The sequence below is a fragment of the Eleginops maclovinus genome, chromosome 4, assembly GCF_036324505.1.
Source record: "Eleginops maclovinus isolate JMC-PN-2008 ecotype Puerto Natales chromosome 4, JC_Emac_rtc_rv5, whole genome shotgun sequence".
Classification (NCBI taxonomy): domain Eukaryota; kingdom Metazoa; phylum Chordata; class Actinopteri; order Perciformes; family Eleginopidae; genus Eleginops; species Eleginops maclovinus.
Genome location: NC_086352.1, coordinates 29,182,378 through 29,205,227, shown reverse-complemented (window position 1 = coordinate 29,205,227; position 22,850 = coordinate 29,182,378). Strand labels below are relative to the sequence as shown.

The 22,850-nt window shown below is 38.7% G+C and overlaps 1 protein-coding gene across 2 annotated transcripts in view; it reads left to right on the top strand.

Annotated features, from left to right (window-relative positions):
- LOC134862557 (tetraspanin-18B-like) overlaps positions 1-17,717 on the top strand; it is a 29,977-nt gene extending 12,260 nt beyond the window's left edge. For both annotated transcript variants that reach the window (XM_063880554.1, XM_063880553.1), the window contains exons 3-9: positions 9,953-10,048; positions 10,797-10,991; positions 11,895-11,969; positions 13,711-13,809; positions 13,896-14,063; positions 14,267-14,350; positions 15,691-17,717. In XM_063880554.1, the coding sequence (XP_063736624.1) occupies positions 9,986-10,048; positions 10,797-10,991; positions 11,895-11,969; positions 13,711-13,809; positions 13,896-14,063; positions 14,267-14,350; positions 15,691-15,738 (732 nt within the window). In that variant the 5' untranslated portion in view covers positions 9,953-9,985 and the 3' untranslated portion in view covers positions 15,739-17,717. The remainder of the gene's footprint in view (positions 1-9,952; positions 10,049-10,796; positions 10,992-11,894; positions 11,970-13,710; positions 13,810-13,895; positions 14,064-14,266; positions 14,351-15,690) is intronic.
- Positions 17,718-22,850: the final 5,133 nt, after the last annotated feature.

Below are 22,850 nucleotides of genomic sequence, written 5' to 3'. Positions count from 1 at the left end.
GTTGTTTTTAACAAGGGAGGGTGTTCATGTTAATTTATCCCAGCCGGGAACTCTTTTGTGATTATTCCACATGAATGCAGCAAAAATCTCATATTTTACTCAATGAAAAATCTTAATACCACTCGATTATAACTCTGTTCCAAGTTAACTTTAAGGATTTCACTTAAGTAAAAGAACATCAGCATGAAGATCAAAGTCTTCCTAAGTAGTATTGTTCCAAAATGATTTGTTAAGTAATAAGTATTTTTTACATTAACCAAAGTTAATGTGTTGATATTATTATTTTGCCCGTGAAATAGGTTCATTTTGAAAAGCGATGTATTTTATTTATGCATCAACTAGTGAGCCACCACTTACACAGAAGGCATATTAACTTTAACTTTATTAAAGGGTTTATTACCATTTGAGATATGGGCAAAAATTCAATACCGTGCACCCATAACTATTATATACAGTATATCATGTAAATGTATTGTTTTTTTTGTAAAATCCTTATTTCAAAACCAGCTGTCAAATAAAAAAGAAAATAATACAAATAATATTTTCCCATTACCCTTCAGAAATGTAATGGAGTAGATACACATTTAAATCAAGTACAGTAAAAGTACATTTGACTAAATGTACCAGCACTTCTAACTACTGCCATTCTGACTTCTCTTCTCTTGGTTTTTAGAATAGGTATAAAAAAGTAGAGTAGAGTAGAGTGGCATTCGACCATTAGAGAGAGAGGATGACGGCGTCTTTCTGTTCCTCGCGTCGACATTAATAACAGCCCAGAACTAACAGGCTGGAAAAGCGGAACATGGCGTTCTTACTAAAACATGACATGTTTGCCAATACTGAGTCAAGTAATATTTTAGGAATGTGTTAAATAATTGAACACATTTCAAACTCTTTTTATAGGACATTGTGCACAGTCAGCACACATCATTACATCATTTTCACCTCAATTCAACTTTGAAAAGAACATCACGTTCACCAAAAAAAACAAAGTTGCTTCTGAGTAAAAGAAGATTTTAAACTCTTTATGTTATATTTGTGAGGTGTACTCGATATTTTGGGTAACATCACAATCCTATTGGTATTTTACAAAGCTCTGCTGCAAATGATCCTACTTTCCATTTATAATCAATTACCTTCTTTGGAGAGAGGCCGCAGACCAATACTGGGTCTGTAGCGATTATATCGGACAGCTCCTGGTGCTGAAATGGAACAGAACTTAACCAGATCAATGCTGCATTGGCCCAAGATTACCCTGATAAAAAGAAGACTCTAACTTTCAGACTCGTCCTGAGACTTCTTGCTTCCAAGGATGAGGATCCTGAAAAGAATAGTCCTTGTAAATCCAATGTACATCCTTTGAATTTGGTTCTACCTCCATCATCAGGTTGTAATTTCAATTTGTTCGGGTATATAGTCTATGAAAAAAACTTGCAAAACTTGACGTATAAATCAGCCCTAAATGTAGTTTGGATTTAGTTCTAATTTACTAATGTTAGCAAGATAGCGTTGTAAACTAAGATGGCCAACTATTAAACATCATACCTGCTAAACATTAGCATGCTAACTTGTTGACGTTAGCATTAAGCCGTAACACACCACTTTACTTAAAGCTTCACAGCCATGTGAGCATTGCTGTACTTTTTCAAACTCCTCTTGTGATTGGCTACATTCTGTAATACTTGGATTCAGTCCAATTTGGTAGGGGACTTTTGGACTCACACAGACTCCTTTTCTTTTGTGGTAGGACTTTTGCAACAGCCATTAGAACTAAACTGGACGTGTCTATCATTTTTCCAACGCAGTTTAGATTTGACCCCGCCCACCCAGGCATGACGAAAGTATCGATTCAGAATCATAGTGTCATCTTTGGCCTTTCCATCCCACAAAATATAAATTTGACAAATACTGTTGCGTCATAAAGAATGTTTTTCAAGTGCTCACCCCCAAGTGAAGTAGTCTCCAAGCGGCAGGAAGTGAGGGAGAGGGACCTGTGGGAGGGGTAGTTAGTTAATTGTTTGTGTTCTAAAAAACTGCCCCTAACGTTTTTTTCCCTAAACTAAAATTGACGTGATATTACTCGAGTGTTGTTCAAATAGGGACACCAATGCGTAAGTGGGCATGGTTGAATCTCAACTGGGTTGGAAACGTAACATTCTCTCTCCGAAAGACTGATGAAAGAAATCCAGAATGAGTTGTGAATTTCACGTCACATTTTTTTATACATTTAAAAAAGAAAAACAAAGTCTACATTTTGCCTTGAAGTGGGGCATCAGCTCTCTATAGGTTATAATGTTAACTAGGATTCAGTTTATTTCTACCTTGCAGAGGAAGGCAAAACATCCAGCCCGGAAAAAATTAAGAGACCACTTCATCATTATCAGTTTCTCTTGTTTTATTTTGTATAGGTACGTCAGAGAGTTAATTGATTTTAGATTTTTTTTTTAACTGTATTCTATAAACTACTGGCAATTTTTGTCCCTGTGTTAGAATTCAACAGACATTGGAATGGCTGCCATACATGTAGAGATACAGATTTAAGAAAGTGGAGTGGTCTCTTAATGCTTTCAGCGGCTGTATGATTTATGTTTTAAGCAGCAGTGTGAGAGTAATGGGTGCTTTTCAAGTTTCCAAGTGCTTAAAACTGCTTCCATGACATTAACTTCTGCGGCCCGCAGCTAATAAGGGAAGAGGTGGGACTCAATTGACCTAATCTGTCTGGAGAGCCCCATTAAAGCAGTTTATGAGTTTTTCACTAATTAAAGTGAAATTGCTGGTGACCCCTTGAGAGCTGAATTTCTTCTCGCTTCTCCACTTCAATACTTCAACATCTGTTAAGCATTCAGAGCAGGAACTTCAGTCCACACGGACCCATACCACCTCCACCTTTATATGTTCTTCATCCATCGCTTTTATTTGTTATGCATCTCAGGGTCTACAAAATCAAAGTATCTGAAAGAAGATCATTTGATGTCTCCTCTGCCTCGCTGTATTTATGGCTATGAGGCACAATGGCGGTCCCTCAGTGAGAAGAGGCTGTTCACGTGACCGGTTTTCACAACGGGTAGCTTTCAGCGAGGAGATATAGCTGTGAGTGGTAGTCATTGCCTCTTTAGGAACACTCCCATGAGGCTTGCTTTGTCCAACTTTTCTGTTCTTTAGTATTTTTCATCTTCTTCATTCAGTTTCTCCCAAACTGAAAAAAAGTCAATATTATTCATTCAATTTGCAGAATTTGAACTAATAGTTTTTAAGGGTTTCAGCCCGTAAGATTCTTGAGTTTTACTAGCACAATAAAAAAATGTAGTTTATTGCAACTTAATTAATAGTATTTGAGTCTTCATTTTGTGGTGGCCGACAGGTGCAAACCTGTTTAAATGGCCCCACATTTTTCCATTAGGTAAATTAGGTCTCAAAAAGGATGCAAATAAATAAATAGTCATTGGAAAAATACTTACAAAACAATTTCAACTATGGAACAGACTGACTTTGCCAACAGTGACAGTAGGCCAGCAATATAATATAAAAGTAGGATAGTGCAGTTTCCCATAATGGAAGTGTTTTGTGCCGCTGTAGCGCAATTGCACCTGTTGGTCACCGTATCATTTGATAATATAAAATGTACAAAGACTTTTTTCTAAGCGGTTTTAAAGCTGCATTAGTTATTATCTGACCTCAGGGGGAAAAATATGCTTTCTACATTTTTTTCATTGTTAGCAAATCCCATAAAAAGACCAAAAGTACATTATAAAGTAAAACTTGGAACTGATTAAGATCACCACAATCCATCAACACATTTAATATTTTACAGGTATTTACAAAGTTATGGAAATGAAACTCCCACATCTTTCAATATCGCACCCAATACAGAAAAGAGTCGACCACACCAATACACCTGAGCTTTACCAACATCAATACACTCCTCTGGTCTCATTACGGATGTAGGAATGCAAAAAGCGTAAATCCTCTGGGTTTATCCCTGTCCGCGTTCACTGCTGCAATGCTCTGATGGATGAAAGCAATCGAGAGGAAACGCACTTCTGTACACGCTGCACTTCCTACAAGCTTCTCCTGCACTGTGATTTATTGGACCGGAGCGTCCTGTCACTTGTGGGTAATCTGTGCAGAAACAGGTCCACAGTTTGGCTGTGGGAAGCTTCGGGACTCACACTGGGATCCTGTTTCACTGCCGCTTTATGCTGACTCTGCAGTGCTCAACACTCTGGGCTAGTGGTTTTATTATAAACGCTTATTAAACTGTCACATGCAATGAATGTAACTTGACATATAACACATTTATAAAAAGTAAAATAAAAAGTATTTCATATGGATATTTGACTTCTTAGGAACTCACCGCTGCCAGAAAATAGAAGTTAAATGCAGTCAAACATTTATGGCATAATTTCTCCTTCTTCAGGAATTATTTGGCATTATACTCAAATGTGGAAGAACACTGATACTGATTGACACTTTTTTTTCATTTTCCAACCTTTTATGACATTTTAAAAGAAAGCAAAGTCTCCTAGGGTTAAAACCTTACCAAAGGCTTTTTAGACTAATCCTTAGAGGCTTATACCAACAAGGATTTCATAGGAAATTCATGGTGCTAATACTACGGACAGTACAAACAACGGCAACAGTGCTGACGAGGCTAACAGTGTTTTCCTAAGGAAAAACTGAAGGGCAGCCACTATTTTTCAGTAAGCTTTGCAGACCTTGTGGCCATAAGATAGCTTTCACAGAGAATCTCTTTTACAACACGAAAAGCGAGAGTGAAAACATAGCAATATGTCAATTGTTGCGAAAATAATACCCTGAACATGTCCCTCAGATCCTTAAAAGCTTGCATATCAGTATTGTGTTATAAAAACATTGAACCAAATGACTATAATGGTAATGTAAAAGGGACCAACTCACAGAGAGTTATCCTCTATATTAGCAGATCACCTTTGCTACATGAAGCATTTTAAGATCATTTTATTTCACTGTCACCACTCTTAATAACTTTGTTTCCAGCAACAACAGGCAGAACATTTCTGATAAGTCCACTATACACCAAACAGCAGACAGAGACATTTAGCAACCTAAAGATCTTTATATTTGGAGTGCGCACTCAGGCAGGCAAACAGACAAAGACACACACCAGATGCTCAAGCTGCCTTCACATGACAAGCGGTAAAATGGGTCTGTGTTGACTGTGTAGTTGTTTTCCTATGGAGAAAGTTGTTAATTCCTATGAAAGTTGCTCAATGACGCAAGAAAAAAAAATGGCATGACTTGTGATTACAAAAATACCCAGATCATCCAGGGATCTGGGCCCATAGAGCATGCAAACGTGAGTTTTCATAAGCCCCGTCCCCAAAACGCTGTTCCGCTCTGGATTCGTCTTTTTGCACATTTTTCAACTTTTAGGGCCTAATGATTGTAAAAAGGGCCATTTAAGTTCAAACTGGGTAGTTTATTTAGCTAAAAATAAATGATATGCTGATTTACGCTGACACATAAACTGTAGTACCACTGTTTGACCACTACCAAAATGATTTTCAATTTCCAGCTCACTTTCTGGGGGCTTGGTTACCCTCGACGTCACGTTCCGCTGGAAATTGTTGAATTATTTTAACTTGAACCTCAATTACCGCTGACCTTTTTTAAAGTGCAACCAATAAAATAACTACTGTATGAAGTGCCATGGTCAATCAGGGGGGGTAACTAAAAAACATGAACTGGCTGTTTCTCCACAAGCCTCTGCGCCCTACCTCACGATGAGCAAAGAGCAAATATCTTGGTCTGATCAGTCGGTCCCAGTGTGAGCGGATCAAACTGAACACCTGAAGGCTCTCTGGTGTTGGCCCACAGGAAACCACTGAAGGGTTATTGAATCCAACCACTGAAATTCTCCATGACTGCAGAGAGCAGAGGGAATTATTTGTGGCCATTCTCTGTCTGGCTGCGTGAAATTACCCAGCTGCCCCAAGACCTATTTATGAAAGGAGCCGCAGCTGCTAAATGGGACCTGAACACCACCCTGAGCTGCTGTGCACATATGTGTGTGTCTTTGTGTGAGGTACACACTTAAACTGAAGGTAGAGGAAAGAGTAGGACCTGCATTTTATGTAACATGAACAGCCAGTAAGATACAAACATGTTTGATTGTTCAGCCTAAAGACGGTTAGTCTGGTGGCTCAGGATGAAAAGCACTTACGCACCAGCATAGAAACACAGAATGATCTCCCTGCTGCAAAACATTCAAAAAAACTTCATCTTATAGGGTTGCAAGTAACAAGTAAATGGACCATTGGTCTTTTCTGAAGGTAAAATATTGCTTTGGTCTTTGCTTGGAATATAAATATATCATTCATAATTGCAGATAACAGCAAAACGTTCAAAGTAATGCATTGTTGTGATTACACATAAGCAATACTGGTAGAACTGTTCAATCAATCAATCACAGTTTATTTAAATAGCCCAATATCACACATTTTACATTTGTCTCAGGGGACTTTACATTGTCTACAGAATATGAATGCAACACCCTCTGTCCTGAGACTTTCACAACCTATAAAGGAAAGGAACCCCACAGTTAACGGCCGAAAATTGAAGAAACCTTGGGGAGAGCAACAGAGGAGATAATACATTTGCAACAAAGTCCAAATGAAAAGAAAAATCAAGTGTTGCTATAAAGTAGATGAAGATAGAGCCAGGTGGATGTCAACAATCCTCTCGGAGCCAAACTGTTGTTTCTTCATAAGGAAATGTGTCCCAATTCCAAAGTTTCAACATAAGCAAGAAGCCTGAATCGTTTAGCCTTTTTCTATGGCATCCAGTTTTGCTTTCTGCATTGACATAAAAAAAATACACAATACAAATAGTATATGGATGATTTCATTTATAAAACAGCTGTTTATAATTATGATTATAATTGTAGTAATTTAATTAGGATAAATTACATCATGATTACTTGTAACCGTGACTGCTGTTTTTAGCATTAAGGACCCCTGGAGCTTAAATCAAGAGGTCTGTCTGTGATTATGGCAGCAGTTTTGTGATTGCAGTAAATGTGACTGTAATCATGTTTTCTCTGAAACACCGCCACAATACTTGTTGTTATATTTCGACAGCTCTTTGTGTATTCTTATTATTGTTTCTTCTTACAACCGCAGTCTTCCTTTGTTCACCTCACAATCATCTCACAATCAGCATTATTGTAATCCTTGCGTAATTATGCTGACATGAGTGATTTACATAGAAGTGTTAATAAAGCTGAGTGCATGTGCAGGCAAATTCCTTATTTAAGCCAAAGAGGCGGCAATTGCTCGGAGTGCACTGGCGGACACAAAACCTACGTTTTAATTGCAGTGAAAGCCGAGCTCCCGCCATTTCACTCCATTAAAGTAAAAGCTCAACACAGCGGTCAAATTAGCAGTAAATACACATTTACACTGCCGAGACCTCACCGCAGTCTGTCTGATGTGCAAAGCAATTACTGGAGTTGTTACACAGGACACCTGAAAACCACCAACAAATAAGGCCATCTTCCAAATCTTACTTTCAAACCTTTCTATTTTCCTGCAAGCTTTGTTCGTTTCAATTGTTCATTTTAAAGAAAACAAACAATGCTTAATTTCCAGTTACAATGGAAGTAAATACAGAATGTAGTAATATAATGTAGACAATAATAAAAGAGCAAAACAAACAAATAAAAGAGAATTTTCATTTAAGGCAAGACAATACAGGGGAATAGGGTAGACATTTTGACAAATAGATTTAACTTTCCCAGTTTATTACATGTATTTTTTGTATTACCTGTTTTCTGAAATGTTATCTTTATATATGCAAGAAGAAGAAAGAAATCTACAAACGCAAAGAGACAAAGTTAGTGAACAAAACCAAAACGTTAATTTTGGATTGTTCCCCTTCCACTCGTCAAGAAAAGACCATTGAGTGTAAGATTGGCCGGAGAATCAGAGCAGTGAGAGCGTTATCAATGTCGCTTTACAGCATCATTGGGGTTAAGAGAGAGCTGAGAAGGCAAAGCTCTCAATGTATCGGTCCATCTTCATTCCTACTCTCACCTATGGTCGTGAAGGTTTGATCATGACCGAAAGAACGAGATTGCAGGTACAAGTAGCCAAAATAGGTTTCCTCTGGAGAGTGGCTGGCGTTAATAGGGATAACGTGAGAAGTTTAGTCGACCAGAGGAGATTCGGAGCAGAGCCCCATTTGCGTAGAAAGGACAGTTGAGTTGGTTCGGACACCTAGTAATGATGCCTCCTGGCCGCCTTTTGTAGTAAAGTGTTCCAGGTACGTCCAGCTGGGGCAGGCTCAGGACCAGGTGGAGGAAATATAACTCCATGGGAGCCCCTTGGAATCACCAAGTCAGAGCAGGTTGATGTGGCCAGGGAAAGGGAAGCCTGGGACCCTCTGCTGGAACTGCTTCCAAAGTGACCCGTCTCCAGATAAGCTGTGGACAATGGATGGATGAATGGATGTATAGTCTAAAAGCAAATATGATATGGAAGCAAAATAACCCCAAATCTCAGCGTTGATAAGTGCATAGAACATTTTTCCCCCAAAATGTCTGGCCCTTTAAATTGAACAACAAAATACGTTGTTTGTAACTTCTTTCTACAACATCACATTGAAATGATTCAGATGAATTGGTGCCGTCCAAGAAAAAAAAAAGACTTTGTCAGCCATAGAGAAAGTTGGCTTGAGGCAATAGAATGTAAACTGAGGTCTTTAGGCCAAAGTAATACAATTTCACCTGAGTGAAACACGGACATCTGCATCCAATTGAATTCTCAAGCAACAAATGTAAACCTCATGGTTGCGCTACAAAGAGTCAGGCAAATGCGTCAATACTTAAAATATTCAGTGTGAAGTGGACAGAACGAATCAAAGGCTGTGACTTTTAGCAAGGATCAAAACACATCAGTTTGCCACAATGTTCAGTGACTCGTTCCTTCATTACCATTAACATACTGCAGTAAAGATCAACATCTTCAGTACGGAGCCAATGAGGATGGAGCGGACTGACAAGAAGTCAACAATTTTGAGACTTTTTATCTGTTCATAGGGTTTGTCGGCAATATAAAAAGTGATTGAATTAATAGTGGTTGGAATAGTTGGTCAACATAAACCGCTATAGCCAACATAGATGGAATAAAAGGTGATCACCTGCCTCTAAATACTTACCACAGTAGACAAATGTTTGATGTGATTAAATCTGAAACAAGGCCCCTTTTTAAAAGGACCTATTCTAATTTAAAAGGCTTAAATAAACAGGACCCTTCACATTAGTCGTGCTCTTGATTTAATTTGATAATAAACAAAACACTTGATGTGACAGCTGGCTGCATGTTTTATCTGGTAAACACCAGCAGTGACCATAAGTGCACAGTTGGTCCTCTTTACCCCCCCACTTACAGCAACATGTCCTCCTCAGCAGCAGCCAGCGTCCCTCCATGTGCCAAACGATACCACAGGGACAGGCTGGCAGTGTCACGTCCTCTGACTAAAACTGTTACTGACAAAGTGTCATCGCACCTTTCTCCGTCCTGCTTCTCATGTTTGCTCATATCGACTGCAGATAAGACACAGTGTTCAAGAGCGTTATGCAACATGCTGCGTAGAGTTACATTTATGCATGCTGCAAGACAAAACGTAATTTTGTAACTTTGCAACAAATCAGTATTCATGTTGTCATGTACGGAATTACACTCATCTTTACGCCTTCAAAATAACAAGAATATATTCTTGAATCCTGCTCAATTAACTTTTAGCTTTAAGATTTCCATATTACTCATGCTGCAACTTATTCATTTACTATATGTATATACTGTATATTTCATATTTCTGTATTCATTGATGTGTGGTCCACAAAATGCCATAAAACTGTGCAAATAAAAAAGCTCAATAAAATATCCCAAAGCTCTTTTTTTTGTGTGTGCAGGGGCAGGGGGAGGTTCCAGCCCGAGGCTCAGCCATGGAGGGGGACTGCCTCAGCTGTATGAAGTACCTCATGTTCATCTTCAACTTCTTCATCTTTGTGAGTTCAACATTCTGCTCTCTTTTTCTGTGGTTTGACATCAGAATATAATCAGAAAACAATCCTGTAAAATTATAATGATGTTGTTGATTTGTTTCACAATATGGCTTTATGCTAACAAACATTTTTGCTGTTATTTTGTTGTTTACAAGGTTTCCAAAAATGCAAACTAGCTTTAAAGTCAAGTCTGAATATTCCGTTCCATCAAATATACTGACAGCGGAAAATATTCATGTAGGGAAGATATCAGCAGTGAGTGAAAGCTGAGATCATTGCGTCTTTTTTAAATCTGTTTTCACTGACAAGATGTTTCCATTACTTTGATTCATTATGTATGAATAGACTATATGTTTAAAGGAAAACTGCAGTCTCTCACAACAGGGGCTACATTTTGTTAAAAACTTACTTGAAAGTTAAACAAATATATAATATTCTTTACCCAAAATCACAGTTTACAGACCAACTTCCTCCTTCCACTCGCCTCATCTGTTTTGACAGTAGTCAGCATCACTCCAATGTGCCAGTAATTGCCATTGTTTTAGTTATGTTTTATGTGTTTAGAATATTTTAATAACTGATTCCAACTTGTAACTATTCTCAATAATTCAAAGTTATTATTATTTTAAATCATGTGCTTACAGTATTTCCTTATTATATTTTTGTTTATTTTTTCACCATATATTTTCCTACAAACTAAGTTATTGTGACAGGTGAAAGATGTCATAATAACTGGATATTGAACCCTCAGCTGGGGGGCTCCTTCCTGCTGGGTGTGGGTGTTTGGGTGCTTGTGGACCCGATGGGCTTCAGGGAGATTGTGGCGGCCAACCCGGTGCTGTTCACCGGGGTCTACGTCATCCTGGCCATGGGCAGCATGCTGTTCCTGCTGGGCTTCCTGGGCTGCTGCGGAGCAATAAGGGAGAACAAGTGTCTGCTGCTGTTTGTGAGTCTGCTGTAGCATCACCTGTCACAGGGATATACTTGCTTCAGTGTTACAGAAAAAAAACCATCATCCTATGGGATGAAACGTTATAGTGGGTTATGTGTTACATATTTTAAATATAGAATAATGCTGCGTTCACACATTGCAGTAGTAGAAAAAGTACTTTTACTCCAGTACTTTAATGGTTTAGTGCTTGATTTAGTAGATTTTATTATCTTGTTATTATTGATGGACTCATTGGCTAGGAGAACTCCAAACAAGTAGTAAAGCAGAGGTCATTATTTTATTTATTTGGATCGATTCTACCTTAAGGCTGGTATCTAATGAGCGCGTATTGTATTCACTCTAAAATACTTTCTACAAAGCACACATACACAAATACAGATCATACTTTGTTATCATTTAAACAAAGAAACCTGGAAGCTCTAGTCCCAGAATAATATAATAAATCTAAGTTGCCTCATCTGTTTATTTCTTACCTCAGTTTAGTTCTATTTAATTACAGTGTAGTGCTGTGATTTCAGATATACCTTAAAAAAGTGGTAAAAATGCAACAAACTGAGTCTCTGTCCGGAGCCCATAGTTATGTAAGAGCAGAGTGACACAACAAGTGCGCCATCTAGAGGAATGATATGATGCATGTCTACAAAAAGTATGTATAGGACACTTTTTTTTTTTATTCAACCATTACTTCACCAGACAGTTTAATTATGGAGAAACTATTATTCACACTCAGTAGTTATGTTGTGTAAACGGACAGTTTCATTCGGTTTTTTGTCATGTCTTGAGTCATAACTAGGCATTTGGCAGTCCTTGTAGATTATAATTATTATTATTAAAATGTCTTTGCATAACAATAAGTTCCCTAGGCTACACTAATTCTTCCTTCTTCACTGGTTTCAGTTCTTCATGCTCATCCTCTTCATCTTCCTGGCCGAGCTGGCAGCTGCCATCCTGGCGTTCCTGTTCAGGGAGCATGTGAGTACTGTCTCAACCGAGCTCAAAGTTCAGAATCACCAGGGAAATTGGTCTTGGACATAAAGTCTGCTACATAAATAAAAACCATGTAATTAAACAGACATGAAGTGCTTAACATTGTTAATTGCCAACATTAAGTGCATTCATGTACGCCCCTGATGGTTACACAGTTGTTTCTGTATACAAGACATGTGAGGGGTCTGTGATAAATCAATTAATTCAGATGTCAACATTTGTGCTGCGTTTGAGAGCTCTGTAGTTAAATCTATGAATTTTCTCAAACATCTTTAAAAACAAATACTGTAAAATGATCCGTCAAGTTGCACCATGGTTATGGAAGCTGGTGGGTCAGAGGCCTCCTTCCTTGACAGCTGATGGTAAAGGAGATTTATAGATGTCACTAGCTGCCACACACAGTCTGTTACAACAGACAGACGTGTTTGATCAGGTGCAGTCAACATGTAAAGTCGGTGTGGTCGTAAATGTTAGACCTGCACAGACCCTCAAAGACAGGTAATGAAATGTACGTCATGCAGACAGCTGCAGCTACACTGATGCAGAATGTAGTTTGAGCTTTAACCCTGTTCACAAATGTAGCACTTGTTCTTTTTCCGCCAAGAAGCGTCAAGTTGTGGACTTGTTAAGCGTGACGATTTATTTACTTACACCAGATATTTTCTCATGCTTTGCACAACAAAGTAGTTAATTGCCAAGTAGCTAATTAAACTTTATAGAGAACCGTGAAGCTACAAGAACCACGATGATCAGATTGTCTTCAGGTTTATATCTAAGTAAAAATAGCAATACTACATTGTTCAAATACTCTCATAAGTAAAAGCCCTGCATTTACATTTTAAGTACAAGTTTATAAGCATAAGCATGAAAATATGCTTAAAGAACTAAAACGTAGAAGAATTTCCAAATCATGCATATTATATCATTGATTATAATTATTGGATGCATTACTGGATGCATTGCGCCTTCTAAAAGTGGAGCTGATTTTATCATTTTTATTCTTCTGGTTTGCTTAATCCATAATGCATTTATTTATTTGTTGATTTATATTTTGTTTGAATATTGTGAATTTTTAAGAAGCACAATATTTGCAATATGGTAAAAGAAAACAAAGTCGTAGAAAATGGACAATACTCAAGTACAGTTAGTTTAGGCTACAGTAAGAAAATGAACTCAAAGAGGCCCAATTATATTTTTGAGGGCTTTCCTTTTCCTTTAGTGTGTTCTATGGGGTTGCTGTGCATGTAAATGGTCTGCAAAGGCATAAAATCCCAGTTCCCTGCAGAGGGAGTTTCTCTGCCACACCCTCTCTCCCCCCCCCCCCCCCACCCCCACCCCCCCCCCCCCCCGTCTGAAACGCCCCCATTGGACTCCTTTGTTTTCTTCTGAAACATAGTGACCTCCCTATGTAACACTCTTGCTTCTATTGGCTCGTGCTCCAACACATTGTACGTGATAGGCTAAGGAGTGGAACATTTGCTACCTATTCTTCTTTGTGTCTCTGAATGCACCACATATACCAAAGCAAATTCCTCCTCTGTGTACCTACTTGGTATTCAAACCGATTCTGATTCTGATTTCCAACACATCTCTAAAAGGTTGACCAATCACAACAGAGCCAGCCATCTAACCAATCAGAGCAGACTGGGCTCTGGTTTAGACATATTTTGATACATTAATTACTTTCCAGGTTTCTAAACTAATCTGTGTTTGTGTCTACTTCCAGTTGACTAGAGAGTATTTCAGCAGGGAGCTGAAACGTCACTACCAAGGTCACAACAACACCGACGTCTTCACATCCACCTGGAATGCCATCATGACCACGGTGAAGCATCGATTGTACGCTTACCTTCTCTTTTCACCCTTCTCTCCATCTTTAATCAACGCCTCCCTTCATGTGTCTGTGTACAGTTCGACTGCTGTGGTGTGAGGGGCCCCGAGGACTTCGACGAGAGCCTCTTCAGGCTCCTCAGCCCCACTAAAATGGTCCCAGAGGCCTGTTGCCAGGGGAACAGTTACCCCGGAGACGTCAGTATGGAGCAGTGTGTGAGCGGCAGCATGGTCTTCAGACATAACAAGGTCAACACAGAAAATCATATGCAGATTTATTTTATTCAGTCGATAAATATTCCTGAATTCAATAATTGACGTTTCTAAAACACTATATTGTTTCATAATAATGTTATTCCAGTTAAATGGACACATCACCATATGGTAATATGTATATATATTTTCCTAACCAGGCAGTTTTCTTTATATCGCTGTATGTTTTATTCATGCAGGGCTGTTACTCTGCGGTGGTGGACTACTTTGAGATGTACATTTACACCGCAGGAGCTCTGGCCATCGTGGTGCTGACTATTGAAGTATGTATCGCTTCCTCATTTCCTTATATTTCTAAATACTGAGTAATGTATATCGCCTGTTTTTTTTATGTCAGGGATTTAGGACAGTGATGTACGTTTACAATCAAACAATTACGCTTTTTTTAAACAGAAGTTATTTATATCTAGAACTGCGACTTTCTACACCAAGTAATCAGATCAATACCTTTTAATAAACATACTTTCCTTACAGGTTATCTTTTAGGATGCTGATTTTACGCATAATTCTTATGAGTTATTTGTGTTATGATGTTGACGCTATTTAAATTACAATTAAAATAAAAAGGTTTTGTATGTGTGTATGCATATTAAACAAGAGTAGTACGATGCCGACGGGTGCAAATGTGCAGTATAAAAACACAAATATGTGCCAAAAACATGCACATGAAGAAACATCTTCACCAACTTCCCAACACAGGGTTAGAATTGAGTAAAAACATTCACCAACATTTCGTGTCGTTAAAAAAAACGCTGCGAATAAAACGTAGCAAAAAGCACAAAGACAACGGGGACACTACAAAGTGATGCTGGGACCGGAGCACTTCAAATTACAATAGACCATGTTGGGGAAATATTTTCCTCGGCCATAACTTTGAACCACTTTATCTGTTTGTACTGCCCTCACTGAGCAGAGGCCTGCAACCTTGGGCTGCTGTGCTCTCAGTGTTTTGTCTCACATGGGTCCGGGGTGAGAAATCTTCAGAATTGGTCGGACAACCGCTGTGTCAACTTGTGGCTGCAGCAAATGTCTTGTCAATTCTCCGGCCATAACTTCATAACAAACCTTCAGTGTTTGCCATGAAGTTCCAGCTCTCCTGTGTTCTCATTGTGTTTTAGTCCATTGCTTCAGAAGTTACGATCACCGACGATATAAAGTTGGCCAACTTTATAATCCTGAACGTCACCAAGCGCTCAAGTCCCAGCTGTGTGCATCACTTTTTAGTGTCCCTGTTTTTATCTAATGAAATTACTCAAACCAATCTCAGAAAAATTCTGGTTTTCAGCAGACGATCAAAAACTAAAATGGCTTGCCAACCTTGTCTTAAAACCCTAAAAAAATTTGGCAAAATGTTTCTTTAGTATCCTAATTATGCGGAACAGGTTTTGTCAGTTATGTGAAATTGTGTTGTCGAGAAAAAGTTCTGAAAATCTTGAATTTCAGGTAAATTCTGGGGCAGTTTCACTTACAGATTCATTATTTTTCATTGCAGAGAGTTGACACAGTTCGCTGCAAAGTACAGCACAGTTTAAAAATATCACTCAAAGAAAAAACAGACAAACATTTCATACAGGGGAATGACAGTTTCCTCTCCTCTCTGCAGCTTTTTGCCATGGTGTTTGCGATGTGTTTGTTCAGAGGCATCCAATAACTGCTGCATCATCACCAGCCAGTGGACCAGCACAAGCAGAAGGAATAAATATTACATGTATTTGTACAGTGATGGTTTATCTGTCTCATTGGTTTTGTGACATCATGTTGTACTTCACAGTAGCAGCAGCAGCTGCGCTGTAAGGCACTGCTTTGGACACAAAAGACACTCACAGGAAGTAATTCAACACCCAAGCACTGCTTTTTTCTGAAGTAAAGGATAACCACTGGTGCTAATAGGGCTAACGGAACTATAGAAGGTCACTTCAGTCCAATCTGTATGCGAAACTGGCCCTAGAGCTGAAACATGTTTTATAGCCAAACTTTACCCTCCAGTCGGCGGTGATGATGGATGTTGCGGATCAAGGTCTGCACAGCACAGTTCAGGTACACACAGCACATCTTAACTCCCCTTAGAAGACTCAAAGGGAAAACAATGTGAATCAACAATTAAAATCAAAACCCGTCAGGCCTCATGCAAGAACCTGTTCGTATTCTCCTAATGAACCTCTTTTTACTTTGAGATTCACTTAAGTGCTCTCATTTGTTGTTCAAACCTGATGAATGTAGTAACCTTTTGTATTTATCTGGACCACCTGTTAACTCAAAAACACATCCCATAAAACTGAAACACAGTGGAGCTTTAAGTCTTGTTTTTTTATCAGCAGGTGAAAACACTAACAAATGCATATCTCAGTATTTGAAAATATGACTACAGCTAAACAGAATTTCACGTTAGAGTAGAGCCATACTATGACAGAAATGAAGGAGAGACGCTCTGAGGCTGTCATATAGCTCAGTAGTTAGAGCTGGTGGCCAACAGGGGGTGTCTTCGGCCCAGTACACAGGTTTGAATCCGGTTCGCCAAACTTTCAGGCACTGACCTCCACTCTGATTCCCACCTTTACAACAATATCTCTTAAAAAGGCACTTTCTGGCCCAAAAAAGCCTCTGCTTTGCACAGGTATAAAGGTAGTATAGTATTTTTTAATCACAGTAGAGTGTTGTGGAGTCTGACAAACCTTCAGTCTTTGTAAATTTGTAGCTCATATTTTCAAGTCTTGACTGATAACCGAAGAAACAAACCCCCACCAACGCAGCCCTTGCATTGTTTTAAAGCAGGCTGTGCTCGAGGAGTTTGAAGTCAGGCGGTAAAGACAAGAGATCAATGCGATTGCATGTGATGTTAACCTAGTCATGAAGGGAGACATTCATAACCTCAGAAGCTGCTGGAGTAATGGGATTTTACAAACAATTACCCTGCCCAAAATACTAAACAAAAGTTTGACTTACTTTGCTTTTTATTATAGTCACATTCAAACTGTAACTATCAGATTGAGAAATTATGATTATTTTATTCTTTGAGAAGTTGGAACAAAACAAATCAAACCGGTAGAATTAGTCATGTCTGCACAATAATGTAAATCAGACAGAAAGGGGGTTACAGTATATAAATACAATTCCATATAAGTACAACATAAATGTAGTATTTGCATTTTGAAGACAAACAGGTTTTTGTCCCCTTTAGAAAACTGTCTGAACTTTTATTCATACTCAGGCTTTTTCTATATGTTAACAATTCTGTCTTCGCACAATAGGTTCTTGCATGAGGCCTGAAGTCAACAACATGAGTCATAAATCATAAAACATTGATCAGTTTCCGTTCAGTCAAGATTTTTCGCAAATGTTTGTTTACAAGAGTCTGTACGTAAGTATTAAGATGAGTCATATTTAAGATGGTGCAGCACCTGTAAATAAACTTCACACCATTAGAGTGAATGTGTGTGAGTGCATGTATGTGTGTGTGTAAATGTATCTCAGTGGGCCTGTGCCAGTGTACAGTGTGTTCTCCTTTTTGTGCACAGTGTGATTATGTCGTTGTGGTCAGTAGTTCTGTACAATGGAAGTTTAGCTAAGATTCACTATGAGCGTGTTTGTAAAAAAACACTGATTGATATTAAAGAGATTTCTGTGATTTCAGTGATGTTGCATTTATTCTTCATACACAAACACAACTTGCAGGACATTTTATTAATATAAATATCCTACATGCTCAGATAACATGAATTGTACCTCTGACCTTTCATCACAGGTATATGTCTGAGTGTGGTCCGCTGGTGTGAATTCATTTAAATTTAGCAAGAAATTCACTTTACAAAGATTAACTGATAAGAGTTGGGGGTCGAAGGTCACTTTAATCTCACGTTAAGATTGTGCCCTTAATGGCTGCCGTGTCTCAATTACCTTTGTTACATGTGTGCCCTCTGAGTTAAGAGATTCTTTCTCTTTGTGTCCTGATCCAGCAATATAAAAACCTGTATGAAAATGAGCTGATCAGATTTTGGCCACTGTGATGTCACAATGTGTTTTTGGGTTGTGCATAAAACAAAATGCAGTTTTTAAATGAAGGTGTTTGTTTATTATTAAGGAGGGAAAAGAATCCAAACCTACAAGGCCCTGTGTGAAAAAGTGATTGCCCCCTAAACCTTATAACTGGTTGGGCCACCCTTAGCAGCAACAACTGCAGTCAAGCGTTTGCGATAACTGGCAATGAGTCTTTTACAGCGCTGTGGAGGAATTTTGGCCCTCTCATCTTTGCCACATTGGAGGGTTTTCGAGCATGAATCACCTTTTTAAGATCATGCCACAGCATCTCAATCGGATGCAGGTTAGGACTTTGACTAGCCCACTCCAAAGTCTTTGTTTTGTTTTGCTTAAGCCATTCAGAGGTGGACTTGCTGGTGTGTTTTGGATCATTGTCCTGCTGCAGAACCCAAGTGTGCTTCAGCTTGAGGTCACAAACAGATGGCCGGACATTCTCCTTCAGGATTTGTTGGTAGACAGCAGAATTCATGATTCCATTTACCACAGCAAGTCTTCCAGGTCCTGAAGCAGCAAAGCTCCAGACCATCACACTACCACCACCACATTTTACTGTTGGTTTGATGTTCCTTTTCTGAAATGCTGTGTTACTTTTATGCCAGATGTAATGGGATACACACCTTCCAAAAAGTTCAACTTTTGTCTCGTCAGTCCACAGAGTATTTTCCCCAAAGTCTTGGGGATCATCACAATGTTTTTTTGGCAAAACTGAGACAAGCTTTTATGTTCATTTTGTGTCAGCAGTGGTTTTCGTCTTGGAACTCTGCCATGCAGGCCATTTTTGCCCAGTCTCTTTCTTATGGTGGAGTCATGAGCACTGACCTTAACTGAGGCAAGTGAGGGCTGCAGTTCTTTGGATGTTGTTGCGGGGTCTTTTGTGACCTCTTGGATGAGTGGTCGCTGCGCTCTTGAGGTAATTTTGGTCGGCTGGCCACTCCTGGGAAGGTTCACAACCGTTCCATGTTTTCGCCATTTGTGGATAATGGCTCTCACTGTGGCTCGCTGGAGTCCCAAAGCTTTAGAAATGGCTTTATAACCTTTTCCAGACTGATAGTAGTAATTACTTTGCTTCTCATTTGTTCCTGAATTTCTTTGGATCGCAGCATGATGTCTAGCTTTTGAGGATCTTTTGGTCTACTTCACTTTGTCAGGCAGGTCCTATTTAAGTGATTTCTTGATTGAGAACAGGTGTGGCAGTAATCAGGCCTGGGTGTGGCTAGGGGGGGGGGGGGCAATCACTTTTTCACACTGGGCCATGTAGGCTTGGATTTTTTTCCCCCTTAATAATAAACACCTTCATTTAAAAACTGCATTTTGTGTTTACTTATGTTATCTTTGTCTAATATTTAAATTTATTTGATGATCTGAAACATTTAAGTGTGAGATGAGGCATGCTACAATGCATGATCTGTTTGTATATATATATATATATATATATATATATATATATATATATATATATATATATGTGAGACCTATAATATGTTGTTGAAAAAGAGTGAATCCCCTCCGCAGCACCTCTGTGTGTCTGTATTCAGCAGGTTGTCTGCAGGAGGGACTTAGAGTTGTTGTATATATAATACATATAATGTCTCTGTTCTAGTGGCAAACACTGAGAAGTGTTTCAGAAATAATGATTGATGTGGTTTGGAACATATCATGGTGTTTAATCACGGCAGCGTTTAGCTGAGTGAAAGCCGGCCCTTTGGAGATCATGACACTCCAAAGGGCCGTGGCCAGCTTCAGCTTCAGCTCAGATTCAAAGTGACAGTCACAGAATCAGCACTTCAGGAACAGGGCTGAAATAGAGGGGGATGAGGCTCAACAATGGTTGATCTGTTTGGTATTTTGAGCAAAACACTTCACATATGTATTCATTGTATAGATATTGCCCTACAACATATTGTTAAAATATAGCATAATAGGAGACTTTTAAAAATGAACATAATGTATGACATTAAAAGAAAATAGTTGGCTTTATTTTATTTTTGTGCATTACCCTATTATTTGGTTCTTAGAAAGGATGTAGCCATCTTGTGTACAGGCTGTTTTTGTTGACTCAATGTTTAAACCCCCTGAAAAGACAAGAACAAACTCATAAACCTCAAACTAAAACCAAAACATATGATCTTATTACAGCAGTCGAATAAGGCCTGGTAAGCACAGATTGACTGCAGCCCACTGCCTGGAAACTATAAATAACAGTGGAAGTAAAAGTGAAACAAAGCAGCCACCATTTCTGATCTGTGTGCTGGAGGTTTTTGATATTCTTGAATTATATGCATGCATTCAAATATTTGAATCCATCACCAAATGGGGAGGACACATCTTGGACAGACTGCGACGGCTACGCTGTTCCTTGGAATGATTCTGTCGAAATGTGTCGGAGAAGGTACGTTCAATGACAAACATAATCAGATTTAATTGAACATGTAGGAAATGTCTTTTATATATATCTTTCATTTTGATTAAATATCAACCATGACTGATACTGATGAACGCTGGGCTTCTTTTCATAGTTTCCTCAATGAAAAACAGTGGTTACTTTTCCAGCTAAAGTGTCTCATCACCAGTGATGTCAGTAACGCGTTACTCTAATCTGACCACTTTTTTCAGTAACGAGTGATCTAACGCGTTACTATTTCCAAACCAGTAATCAGATTAAAGTTACTCATCCAAGTCACTGTGCATTACTATTTTAGTCATTTTCCTGAGTAAACAGATATATTGTTGCTTTCTTCTTGAGTCTCGGGGAGTGACGTCTATGCGACAATTAAGTCACGTGTTCAGCACGAGGACAACTCACGTGTAATACCACACAGCGACACAAACGTAAACAACAATGGAGGAGGAGAGAGATGTGCGTTTTCTAGCTGGAAATACAGTCACTATTTTGAGTTTTTTGAGTCTGTTAAAGATGACAATATTAAGGTTCGTTGTACACAGTTCCCCCCCTATTGTCGGCAGCTGCTGAATGTAACTAAAGTAACTTGTAATCTAACTTAGTTACTTTTAAAATCAAGTAATCAGTAAAGTTACTAAATTACTTCTTAAAGGAGTAATTAGATTACTTTTTCGAAGTAACTGTGGCAGCACTGGTCATCACTTCCTGTCCAGTGAACACCATGAGTAGATTTTCTGATGTTTGTGATAAACTGAAAAATGAAGTGTTCCTTTATAGGTTTGGAAAATACTCATAATTCTTAAGTTAAATTTAACCCTAATCGGCTGTTTCTCTGAGCTTGAGAAAAGTTGTCTTTAGAGATACATGGATCTCACATTACAGCAGCAAAGATACAATCAGATCTTACAGAAAATGTATCTGCAAACAGATTTTATAGACCATGATGCATTGTAGTAGATTAAAATAGGATCTAAATGAGCACAATCACAAAAATATACAGCAATAAAATGCAACGCAAACATGAATACAGCAAATAACAAAAAATATGTTATTTATAGTGAAACACTGATAGGGAAGATTTTCTGAACAATGTAGGGCTGCAATGATTAGTAAGCCTATACATGATGGAACAACAGCTATTTTTAGCCTCTTGAATTTGTAGATTTTCCTGCTTTTCTCCGTTTCCTTCATATTTTAACAGAAAATGTTTGGGTTTTGGACTGATAAAACAAAACATATAAAGCCTTTGCTTTTGACATTGACTAAATGTTTTGGACATTTACTTTACCAAACAGATTTATTGAGAATATTATCATCAGATTAATTGATCACATTTTAATTGAAGTAAAGTATTTTCAAAGTTAACAAGGATCTGAATTTATCTTTCACCCCGTGTGATATTTAAACTGTGAGTTGAAGAGGCTTGACAGCCCTGTTGCGGCTGCAAAGGAAGAAATGCATGTGTTTGGGTTTGTCAGTGCGGAGGACCTCTTCGATGCTCTTCTGTCCCCAGGCAGTGCTGTAACAGTGCTGGGTCAGCCTGGTCAGCAAGTCACCCTCCCATGTTCATACAACTATGAGGAGAACACTCACATCCCTCAGCTGTCTGTGCAGTGGAGGGGCCCAAACAACCAGCTGTTGTGTCACTACATCAAACACAAAGCTTACCAGAACTGCACCAGTGGGTACACCATCACCTATAGCCCCGGAAGCATCACACTCACCATCCAACACGTCCACATGGAGGATTTTGGGGCTCATGTTTGTTCAGTGAGCAAACCCCATGAGTTCTCTGACTACAGCATGAATCTGGTCAGGATGTCAGGTGAGTGACAGGTAGAGGTGGGACTAAGAGTCCATTATAAAGCATGCATGCTGTGATACTGTGCGTTAACATGATGTCTTTGTTTTTTTAGAGTCTGTCACTTCAGCTCCAAAGAGTGGAGGGGATCTATCAGGTATGTGTACACGAAGCACACTTCACAGTCATTTCCCCACACACACAAAACGTACTTCGACTTTCAAACTATTGGTTTCTTCTTGTCAACAAATCCCATTAATATACCACAATCATCACTGTGTCTTCCTTGTCTGCGGTTCACCTTGTTGTTTCTCGTGTTATCATGCTAACATTTTATAAGCTAATCAGCATAACGCATGCCCATATGAATGTCACAGCTTTTGTACGGAGTCGGTCTTTTCCAAACTTTTGGACACATTTAAGATTTCAACTGAAAATAAAGTGTGAACCAAAGTGGTGGACGATATGATCAACATCCACAGAGCAAAATGGCTAGCTAGGAGGACAAAATGTTTAGTAGGCTAGT